At 44.4% G+C, this 11863-nt stretch overlaps 1 protein-coding gene across 3 annotated transcripts in view; it reads left to right on the forward strand.

The window, feature by feature from the left end:
- The first annotated feature begins 1221 nt into the window (after positions 1-1221).
- The window catches only part of acox1 (acyl-CoA oxidase 1, palmitoyl), a 61035-nt gene continuing 50393 nt past the window's right edge, over positions 1222-11863 (forward strand). The window contains exons 1-2 of one of the 3 annotated variants that reach the window (XM_043714325.1): positions 1222-1401; positions 11695-11854. In XM_043714325.1, the coding sequence (XP_043570260.1) occupies positions 1293-1401; positions 11695-11854 (269 nt within the window). In that variant the 5' untranslated portion in view covers positions 1222-1292. Of the gene's footprint in view, positions 1402-11694; positions 11855-11863 lie in introns of those variants that run through there. The other 2 variants (XM_043714324.1, XM_043714326.1) reach the window with 2 other exon arrangements.

The following is an 11863-nucleotide window of genomic DNA, read 5'->3' on the forward strand; positions in this document are numbered from 1 at the left end:
TTGGATTGTTTTATATAGGTTTATCAAAATCACTTGGCTTTTATATTTCTGATGAAGAGCTTTTGCCCGAAACGTCGATTTTTCTGCTCCTCGGATGCTGCCTGAACTGCTGAGCTTTTCCAGCACCACTCTAATCCAGAATTTTTCTTCCATACCAATAAAATCATTGCTGAGTTGATTGTGACCTTCCTATTGCCACACCCAGCAACATCCATGGTGGTTTGGTGGTTAGCACTGCTGCCTCACAGCACCAGGGACTGGGTTCAATTCCAGCCATGGGTGACTGTGTGGAGTTTGCACATTCTCCCCATGCCTGCGTGGGTGTCCTCCTGATGCTCTGGTTTCCTCCACAATCCAAAGGTGTGCTAGTTAGGGGTGAATTGGCATTACTAAATTGCCCATAGTGTTCAGGGATGTGTAGGTTAGGTGCATTAGTCAGGGGCAAATGTAGAGTAATGGAGAATGGGTTTGGGTGGAATACTGTTCGTAGGGTCAGTGTGGACTTGTTGGGTCAGAGGGCCTGTTTCCACTCTGTAAGGATTCTAAGATACATTCTAAGACACTTGACTCCATTGGAAATGAAAAATCTGTTTAACTCAGTCTTGGATATATTCAATATTCCAGCCTCCAATACCCTTGGGAAAAGATTACTGAACCTTTGGGAAAGAATTTCCTCCTGGTCTCAATGAGAAATAATAAACTAAAAGAGGATTTATTACCCTACTCCAGCACCAGCAGTGATTCATCGAATTCCTACAGTGTGGAAGCAGGCCATTTGGCCCATTGAATCCTAACTCTAAACAGCATCCCATTCAGACTCACTCCCAACAGTGATCATCGTTGTTTGCATGGAGCCCAGAAGAACATCAGGAGATCTGGGATTGTAGCAAAATTTAAACACAATGTGAAAGTGCCAGAATGCCATTTCTTCAGAAAGGGGTTCATGCTGAAGCCAAACCTGTGTGAGTGTGCCAAAAAGTGCTGTTGTGGTTCGCACCATATCAGAGTAGGACAAGAACAGAAAGTGCTGCAGAAATTCAGCAGTTTGAGTATATATTGCCCCTTTAAGCGTTCCTGTGGTCCCCACGTTGCTTGCGTTTACATTACCCCTTTAAGCACTGGCCTTGGAGAAAGCAGGAACGGAGACGAAGGGGCGGGGCCTAGCCGCGGTGCACTGTGGGCTCCGTGCCGAGCCGCGGTGCACTGTGGGCTCCGTGTCGGGCCGCGGTGCATTGTGGGCTCCGTGTCGGGCCGCGGTGCATTGTGGGCCCAGGCGGCTCGGGACGTCCGCCATGAACCCGGAGCTGCGGAAGGAGCGGGAATCGGCGAGTTTCCTCACAGAGGGCCTGACACACATTCTCGATGGAGGCGCCGAGAAAACCCGACGCCGGAGGGAGATCGGTGAGACAACCGGGGCGGGGGTGTGGGGGGCATTGGGGCGGAAGGTGCAATGGTGAGGAATGTCGGGGGAGGGGGAGGAGCAGGCTGAAGTTCAAGCAAGGTGTGTAGGGAAGTCATAGGGATGTACAGCACAGAAACAGACCCTTCGGCCCAACCCGTCCATGCTGTCCCAGATATCCCAACCCAATCCAATCCCACCTGCCAGCACCCGGCCCATGCCCCTCCAATCCCTTCCTATTCATATACCCATCCAAATACCTCTTAAATGTTGTAATTGTACCAGCCTCTACCACTTCCTCTGGCAGCTCATTCCATACACGTACCACCCTCTACATGAAAACGTTGCGCCTGAGATCTCTTTTATATCTTTCCCCTCTCACCCTAAACCTTTGCCCTCTCATTCTGGACTCCCCGACCCCAGGGAAAAGACTTTGTCTATTTATCCTATCCATAAGGTCACCCCTCAGTCTCTGACGCTCCAGGGAAAACAGCCCCAGCCTGTTCAGCCTCTCCCTGTAGCTCAAATCCTCCAACCCTGGCAACATTCTTGTAAATCTTTTTTAGATTAGATTACTTACAGTGTGGAAACAGGCCCTTTGGCCCAATAAGTCCACACCGATCTGCCGAAGCACAACCCAACAAGACCCATTCCCCTACATTTACCCCTGCCCCTAACACTATGGGCAATTCATCTAACCTGCACATTTTTGGACTGTGGGAGGAAACCGGAGGAAACCCACGCAGACACGGGGAGAATGTGCAAACTCCACACAGTCAGTTGCCTGAGGTGGGAATTGAACCCGGGTCTCTGGCGCTGTGAGGCAGCAGTGCTAACCACTGTGCCACCGTGACACCCTCTCAAGTTTCAAAACATCTTTCCGTTAGGAAGGAGACCAGAATTCCACGCAATATTCCAACAGTGGCCTAACCAATGTCCTGTACAGCCGCAACATGACCTCCCAACTCCTGAACTCAATACTCTGATCTTTGTTCAGCAACACTCCCAGGACCTTACCATGAAGTGGTAAAAGTCATGCTAAGATGTGCTTTTCCAAAATGCAGCACCTCACATTTATCTGAATTAAACTCCATCTGCCACTTCTCAACCCATTGCCACATCTGGTCAAGATCCTGTTGTGATCTGAGGTAACCCTTTTCGCTGTTCATGCTCGCATCCAAATGCTGGACCGTGAGTGTATGTTTGAGTGTGCGAGGGTGGCGGCAGGACGCTAAGGAAGATTGTGTTGTGTTGGAGAAGCTCGGAGGCTGACTGGAAACTGTAGCCTTTCGGCAGCTAGTGAGCTGTTGGCATTATCATAACAAGTCAGTCATGTGGAGTAATGAGTGCTTTTCTTTTCAAATGATAATATAGCGCTGTCTGTACACCTGTTGTCTCATACGCATTCCACAAAGATCAAATATCCAAAGAACTGTAGATGCTGGGAAATCAGAAACAAAAATCAAAATTGCTAGTAAAACACCAGCAGTTTCTGTTTTTGTTCCATGAAGACCAAGGTCAGTTATAACACCTCTCCACACTGTCACTACCTTTGACAAACTTGCTAGGTATATTAAAAAACTTAAAACTGCTGGAGAAACTAAGCAGGTCTACCTTATCTGTGGAGAGGAAGCAGAGTTAAGGTCTTGAGTCCAGTGACTCTTCTTCAAGGCGGTTAGCAGCTCAGAAGAGGTGGAGAGAAAAGGAGTGAGTGGATAAGTGGAGAGGGAGCCCAGAGAGAGTGACAGAGAAGAAAGGTGGTCAGTCAGAGTAATTGCAGATGGTAAGCCAGAGAAGAGGATAAGCTAGTTAGGTGATTGTGGGTTGGTGTTACTGAAAGGAGCAGGGATGGGTGGTAATAGGTGTGGAAAAAGATGTTCACCCTCTAAAGTTGTTTGCAATATCCCCATGTGGAAGGTGAAATGTTCTTCCAGCTTACACCAAACACTGCTATAAGCCTGAGACTGAAATGTTTGACTAGGGAACACGGTGGCATGTTGAAGTGGCAGGCATTTGTAAATTTAGGTCTGTATTTATGACTTGAACATAGACAGGATGACTGCTTTGCAGAACACCTATGTTCTGTCTCCCCATTGTAGAGGAGACCACAGTGTGAGCAGTGAGGACAACAGACTAGATTGAGTGCAATGCAGGTAAAACACTCTGGAGCCTTGGATAGTGAGGAGGGAGGAAGTAAATGGGTAAATTGTATGAGAAAGTGCCGCGGAGTTCTCCTGAGTAAACAAGCGTGTCTCAGAGGGAATGCTGACAAGGAAAGGGAGGGGATGATGTCTGGTGGCATGCCGCAGTAAGTGGTGGAAATGACAGTTTATGATCTTTTTGAATGTGGATGTTGGTGATGCAGAAAGTGAGAACTAGGGAACCCTATTGTTCTGGGAGGGAAGATAAGAGACCGGGGGTAGAAGTGTAGGAAGCGTGTCAGATACTGCTAAGGGCTCTGCCAACCATGGTGGTGAGAGATCTACAGTTGAGGGTAAAATTTGGCGTCTTCAGAGACTTTCTTTTGGAAGGTGGCATCGTCAGAACTGATCAGATGGAAAAATGGGGAGATTGGTAAGAAGTCCCTATAGGAAGCAGAGTGTGAGGATGTCTAGTCCAGGTAACTGTGGGAGTCAGTGGGTTTGCAGTGGACATCAGTAGCCAAACTATTCCCAGACATGGAAACAGATGTTGAGAAGAGTCAGAGATGGACTAGGTGAAGGTGAGAGCAAGGTCCAAATTGGAAGCAAAATTGATAAAATATTTTCCAATTCCAACTGTGCGAAGAGAGCAGCCCCAATGATGCCATCGATCCCACTGTCTCCCATAGTTATCTGGACCATACATCCTCACTCCCTGCTTCCTGTATTGAAAAAGCTGCAGAACCTCTACTCCATGCCTGTGACTCTCCTGTGTTTTCTCTTGGCTTATCGACTGTTTACGTTTTGATCAAGAACAGTGTTTTCCCTCCCACGCTATACATTGTTATTGAGAGAAACTCCTACATGTTTGTCTGGAAAGTTTCAAATTATGTTTATGTATAGAGAATACTTTGAGAAGAGTGGTTAGCAATACTTGAAGGTGCGAGTCCAGCGTGTTTATTGGAGGCATGTGAGACTCGATAACATGAAATCTTATGTTGCCTGGCCCACTGTTAACCGAAGTTCTCTAGTAACTAGCTTTTCTGGCAGCTTGTGACTTTTATTTTTTAAAATGTTCAGATGATGTGTTTTTAAGAAAATACAGCCCATTATAACAATAATAATAGAATCGTTAGTATAACCAAAACTTACCCGGCTACTGCTTGGAGCAAGAATGAAACTGATAATCCATTTTTGTTTTAAAGCTGGCTTGGTGGTTGTGGTGTGAATTGTGGTTTTTAGTTAGGGTTCAAAAACTCAAATTGCTGGAGAATCTGAAGTCTAGCGGCATCTGTGAAAGCAGAGTTAATGTTTCAGGTTCAGTAATCCTTCGTTAAGACTGTTCAGTTGTGAATGTTTTAGTGGAACCCTGTTAATCGTCCAGTTGCTTCCCCTCGAAGACCAGCATCATGATCCATGTTTGGAATAATGTAACTTCGCGTTAGTCAAGATCTTTGATTAACCAGCACCAAGCATTCCAGATAGCAGATTTTAGTTTTGTTGGTTATAACTGTTGAGGTACACTTATACAGAATCTTTCTTAGACCATGCAATCCAATACTAAGTCATGGTGTCTATATTACAGAAAGGATTTAAACTTCCCTGGTGAAAGTGCAAGGTTGATGCTGGAGTTGAGATGTTATTGTCTGGGAAGACTGAACAAGTTTGTTTGTTTGAGAGGGCTAAGAGGTGGACTCATAGCTCCAACTTTGTCATGTCCTCTTAGTCTAGATTCTCCCCCACAGAACTAATTTCTCGATATCTACCCTGGTGATTCCTTTTCACTCACTAACTCTGAGGTCATATTTTCAGTCTCCTACTGGTTAATGCAATATTTTGTATTTTACCGAAAACTGATCAAATTCTTTGAATCTGCTACACAGCATATGTAGGTCAAGCTAGGAGCATCTTGTTAAAAGCTTCTTGATGTATGCAGATTGTTCTCAAGATATTTGCTTGAATGCCTCAATGTGAGCACTTACTCTGATTATGCCATTGTAACTTGAGCTCTACAATCTGTTTAAAAAAAACTGGGGCAGAAGTCACATTGAATACATGACTGACCCTGCCTCTCGGTTAAAATACACAGTGAGTGAAATCATAGACAAAGAACCTGTATGTAAGTTACAAAGGTAGTAGGTTAGGAGCAATGTACCTCACTGTACAGGATGATAAAATTATACTGTTGGCTTCTGAATAAAGGGAGGTCAAACTTAGCAATATCTCAGACAGATGGCATAAGTTTAAGGTGAGGAGTAAGTGGTTTAGAGGAGATGTGAGAATTTTTTTAACCCAGAGGGTGGTAGAAATATGGAAGGTGCTGCCAGAGAGGGTAGTGGAGGCAGGTACTCTTAGAATATTTAAGAAGCATCTGGGTGATCGCTTAAAATGCCAAAGCACAACAGGCTATGGATCCAGCCCAGGTAAATGGGATTAGTGTATGATGTGGAGGAACTGGTGTTGGACTGGGGTGTACAAAGTTAAAAATCACTCAACACCAGGTTATAGTCCAACACATTTATTTGGAAGCACTAGCTTCTGGAGCGTTGCTCCTTCATTAGGTGGTTGTGGCGAATAAGACCATAAGACACAGAATTTATCACAAAAGATTACAGTGTCATGCAACTGAATTGATATACTGAACAAACCTGGATTGTTGTTAAGTCTTTTATCATCTAAAATGGGTTGCAGGTTTTGGGTTAATTAATATGTAAATTCCACAACTACTTTTGAGTCACCTTCTCATGATAACTTAAGGTTTTATATTTTTTTAAAAATGGGCGGCGTGGTGGCTCAGTGGTTAGCACTGCTGCCTCACAGCGCCAGGGATCCGGGTTCGATTCCCATCTCGGGCAACTGTCTGTGTGGAGTTTGCATGTTCTTCCTGTGTCTGCATGGATTTCCTCCCACAGTCCACAGATGCGCAGGTTGGCTGCATTGGCCGTGCTAAATTGTCCATAGTGTTAGTTGCAGTAGTCAGAAGTAAATGTAAGGGAATGGGTCTGGGTGGGTTACTCTTTGGAAGGTCGGTATGGACTTATTGGGCTGAAGGGCCTGTTTCCATAATGTAGGAAATCTAATCTTAAAAAAGGGTAATATCTCAGCTCAGACAATGCATTAAATGTGTGAGGTTAGAGTCTGGCTGTCTCCCAATCTTGAATCAGACTGCTTCTATTTTCAAAGTGGAATTTACAAAATATCACATGTATTGACAGCCTGCAGATTGTGCATCTTTTGAGCAAAATAGAATGTATCTGCAACTACAAATTCACCACATAGACGTGTGTGTGAAAGCTTGGTAAAGTGGGTGTGAATGAGTATAAGCCTATGAGAGGGTCTGTGTGTGTGTGTTTACGAGAGAGGGTCTGCGTGAGTGTATGAGTGTGTGTGTGTATAGTGCAGTGAATCACCTGTAGCGTAACATGAACCCAAGGTCCTGGTTGAGGACATCCCCATGGGTACAGAACTTGGCTATCGGCCTCTGCTCGGCCATTTTGCATTGTTGCCTGTCCTGAAGTCTGCCTTGGAGGATGGTCACCCGAAGATCTGAGGCTGAATGTCCCTGACCGCTGAACTGTTTCCCGGCTGGGAGGGAACACCCTTGTCTGGTGATTGTTGCATGGTGTCCATTCGTCCATTGTCATAGCATCTGCTTGGTCTCGCCAATGTACCATGCCTTGGGGCATCTTTGCCTGCAGCATATAAGATAGACTGTGTTGGCTGTGTCACGTGAGTACCTGCTGAGTACACGGTGGGGTGGTATCCTTACAGGTAATGGTGGTATCTGTGTTGACACTCTGACACGTCTTGCAGTGGTTGACATGACAGGGTCGTACGGTGTTGTGGTTGTTGTTGTCCTGAAGGCTGGGCAGCGCACCAGACCGGTGTTCCCTCCCAGTTGGGGGAAAACTTCAGCGGCCAGGGGCATTCGTCCTGGGATCTTCGGGTGACTATCTTCCAAGGCAGACTTCAGGATTTACATATTTATGAACTGAAACCTGCAACCCAATTCTAAAAGATGAAAGACTTAACAACAATCCAGGTTTGTTCAATATATAATTTTGGTTGCGTGACTGTATCTTTTGCTATAAATTGTCTTATGATCCTGTTCTGCAACGACCTGATGAATGAGCAGCGCTCCGAAAGCTATTGCTTCTGAATAAACCTGTTGGACTATAACCTGAATTAGTGTAGTTTATTGGTTGGCATAGACACAGTGGGCTGAAGGGCCTGTTTCCATGTTGTATGACTCTGACATGTTCGTTGAGATTCAGGTATGTATTGAGCATTTTTGCTTTGATATTGTGTTCCCAGAATTACCATTTACCTGTATATTCTAAAACCCTTTTGTATGCAAAAGCAGTTGAAAGTAGATGAAAAATACTTTACCTAGCACCTTTCACAGACTTAGGATATCTCAAAATGGTTTACAGCCAATGAAATATTTTTGAAGCAAACCTTTGTTACAACATAGAAACTGCAGCAACAAGTTTGCACACAGGAAGCTTTCTGATCTTTTGGCTTCTGCTATTTTAGTTCAAGGTAACCATAACGCTGCTTCATCATCTTTTTTTTGTTTCCTTGTGTCAGTCACCCAATCCTCCTGTCCTGCTGTGTTTAAATATCTGGCTACTGTGTTTAAGTATCTGGCTACAGCATCCTGTTGTCTCGTCTTAGTCCTTCCTCCTCCTAACAGTCCCATCTCCATCTTTTGTCTTGACCATTTCCTCCCTGTCCTTGCAGTAGACGACAATGTTATTTTGATCTCTTGGATTGGCTCTGATTTGGTCTTTCCTAGTTCCACCATTCATCTATCTCAACAGCCTCTCCTCCACAGTGTCCAGTTGTTCCCTTTACTCAATGTTCTCCATGTTTCCATATCGAATAACAAAGCCAGTCTCAAAATTGTCTTGAAGATTCGTCCTTCCAGTTTTAAAGATACTTTGTGGTGATGTAGCACCTGTCCTGCACCTGTTCCAATTTCTCTAACCACAGCTAAAACGTAGTCTAATTTCCATTATCATACATCTTATTGTTGTCACTGACCTTCCAGGTACTTGTAACTACTCATTTCATACAGAAATGTCCCAAATATTGATCAGATGTTTTATTCCAGATAACCAGGCAGCAAAGGATAGAACTGGAGCCTAATTGTTACATACTTGTTTGGTGACAACATGACACACACTACAAGCAAGCACCTCCAAACCCAACATTACTTGTATGTCTTTTGGGGAACCCTGTAACAGACTTACCCCACAACAACAAAAAAACAAACTTTTAAAAGCAACTTAGTAACTCAAATTAAGATGGGATTTCTGTGGTGGGTGATGCATTCCAGTCCTCCCGGTGTCCACAGTTGACGGAAGTCCTCAGGCTATTGATGAACACCATTTCCTCTCTTCTGCAGTGACCCGCAAGTACAGAAACAGCTGCAGAAGAGGGACAGGGTGTCAGGTTGAAGGACTGTCCACTGCCAAGCCACTTTTACAGGCCCAAAGGCAAAGCCAAGAAGAGCTCACTTCATCTGTCTGGTCTCCTTTTGGTGCTGGTTGGCTGAAGAGTGGGAGTGAGGTGCAACTAGAAATTGCGCAGCAGTCCCTCTGATACTGAAGGAGGAATGTCAACCTTTCCAAGCTCAAGGGTGTAGGTTGCCAAGAGGTCCAAGAATTTGCTTAGCCATCCATTGGCAAAGTTTGCTGCTTGCAACTCCCCTTTTGCCAATCCAGCCCATGCAGTTAATTCCTTTGCACAATGTGGAATGCTTGGGTGTGGAGCCAAGACCAATAATGGTCAGCTTGGAGGGCTGCACACACTTTACTGCATCACTCCCATCAACGTAGTCTTCTGGTCCTGACTTGCATTTACTGTCTCCATAAATATTTCTGTGCTGGTCACTGCCAGAGCTCCATGTGGGAGCAGCTTCCACATTCTATTCACTCTCTGGGTAGAGGTTTCTTGTGCACTCTTTATTTGATTTATTTGTGGCCTTAGTTATGGACATGCTCACAAGTGGAAGTCTTTGCACCCAACAAACCCTTGTGTAATTTTGTAAGTCTCCACTAATTCATTCCTAAGTCATTCTTCTAGAATGAAGAGAGCGCAGTTATAAAGATGTTATCAGGACTGGAGGGTCTGAATTATAAGGAGCGGCTGGGACTTGTTTCACTGGAGTGTGGGAAGTTAAGGGGTGACCTTGTAGAGGTTTATAAAATCATGTGGGGTAATAAATAAGGTGAATAGCAAAGGTCTTTTCTCTAGGGTAGGGGAGTCCAAAATTAGAAGGCATAATTTTAAGGTGAGAGGAGAAAGATTTAAAAGGGAGCTGAGGGGCAACATTGTCTCTCACATGGTGGTTCATATGTGGAATGAACTGTTTCCATGCTGTATGAGTGTCTCTGTTGCTGTCCCTTCATCCCAAGCACCCAGTATTTTGTCTTCTATATCGTCCCACATTGCAGTTACTATTAGGGGCCTGTCGACAATTCCCATCAGTGACGACTTTGCTCTACTATTTCTCAACTCCATCCAAACCTGTTCTTCACCCTGATTTCCTGAATCAAGATCATCTTTAATGTCATCCTTGATTACCAGTGTTACACCTCCACCTTTACCTACTTTCCTATTCTTGAACGTCATACACCTCTCATTATTTAAGGCTCCATCTTAGCATCCTGCACCCATGTCATCTCTGGCACCTAATGATTGCTTCAGATTGGGAACTCTGAGAGAAGAGACAAGAAACCCCAAAGACAATATGAATGGGCGTGAGGGTGATGCAGGTAGTGGAATGGCAGCTGCGAAGTGCAGACATGTCAGCCATAATAAAGCTGAGCTTTGTTCACTGGAGTTCAGTAACGACAACTAATGACTGAAGCTGTGATCCCAATTACTGCCTGAGTTCTAATGGCAGACCAGACAGTGAGGTGGTGATGCTCCAGCCAGTGAACAGGCAGACGATGAGTGGAACCTTTTACCCCTTCATGGGGGGATCTGTTTTGAGGGGCATAGATTTAAGGAAGGGGCAGAAGGTTTGGAGGAGATATGTGGAAAATGTTTTCACCTGGAGGCTGGTGGGAATGTGGAACTCACTACCTGTAAGGGTGGGAGAGGCAGAAACCCTCAACATTGAAGATGTATATAGATATAAACTTGTGATGCTATGGCCAAGTGCTGAAAAATGGTGTTAGAATACTTAGGTAGTTGTTTTTGACTTGCATTGCAATGCACCAAAGGTCCCTTTTCTGTGCTGTAGATCTTTATGACTTGATGATTTTGAGACACTCAATAACTGTGTACTGAGTAAGCAGGTAGTGAAGGGTTACACCTGAAAAGGTATTGGTGTCACTAAAAGGAGCTGCTGATCTTGATCTTACACTGACCCGCTCTTGCCTGAGTTTTGTGTTTAAATATTCAACAGGCATGTTGCTGCACCTGTTGGATTACCTCGCAACTGAAAATAGCTTCCTACCACCAATCACCTGAATGTTCATTACGTTAGTCAGCCTTGTCAAAAAGAAAATCTTTCAAACCCCTTTTAACAGGGCTGTGATGAAAAAATGTGGAAGGAATTTGCAGAATTTTGAAAGGATTGAGGGTGTCTTTAATCTTTTCATAAAGGCATTCTTAAACAACCTAAGAACTGCAGTGTAAATCAATGTTCTAACATGAAAATAATTTCTCTGCTTGAGAATTCACTTCCACAGGAAATGAGCCTCAGTTTGCTTTTCTAAAAAGAAATTGTACATTGCTACTCTTAATGATTTGAGTATCTACACTTTTCAATCCTTTTGCACTACAACTCTGTTTAAACTCTTATTTTAAGGCTGCATTTGAGTTGGGCATTCAGGGTTCTAATCAACCTGCTCAATGTTATTACACATTACTAGAGCAGGTGGGACTTGAACCTAGGCTCAGAGATAGGGTCGCTACTACTGTGCCACAAGAGCCCAATTGCGGTTAGCGTGTAGACTGAATACAGATTGGGCTTTGCTCAAGGATATAAAATGACCGAATTCTGCTCGTTGTAGTGATTGGAAATCCCTACAGTGAACCATCATAGCCTATGCTTGGCAAAATCTGTAATGGGAGGAGGTTGATTGGATGTAATGTTGTAGGCTGATTTCTCTAAGCTCTTTTCCTTTTACATTTTAGAAGCTCTCGTGCTCAATGATCCTGAGCTGCAACACGAAGACCTGAACTTTCTGTCTCGCAGTGAGAGATACGATGTGGCGGTAAAGAAGAGTGCTCTGATGGTGAGGAAGATCAGGGAGCATGCCATCTCGAATCCAGAGGAAATCATGTGGTTTAAGAGGTGTGTATG

This window comes from Chiloscyllium plagiosum, chromosome 24 (assembly GCF_004010195.1).
Source record: "Chiloscyllium plagiosum isolate BGI_BamShark_2017 chromosome 24, ASM401019v2, whole genome shotgun sequence".
Classification (NCBI taxonomy): Eukaryota; Metazoa; Chordata; class Chondrichthyes; order Orectolobiformes; family Hemiscylliidae; genus Chiloscyllium; species Chiloscyllium plagiosum.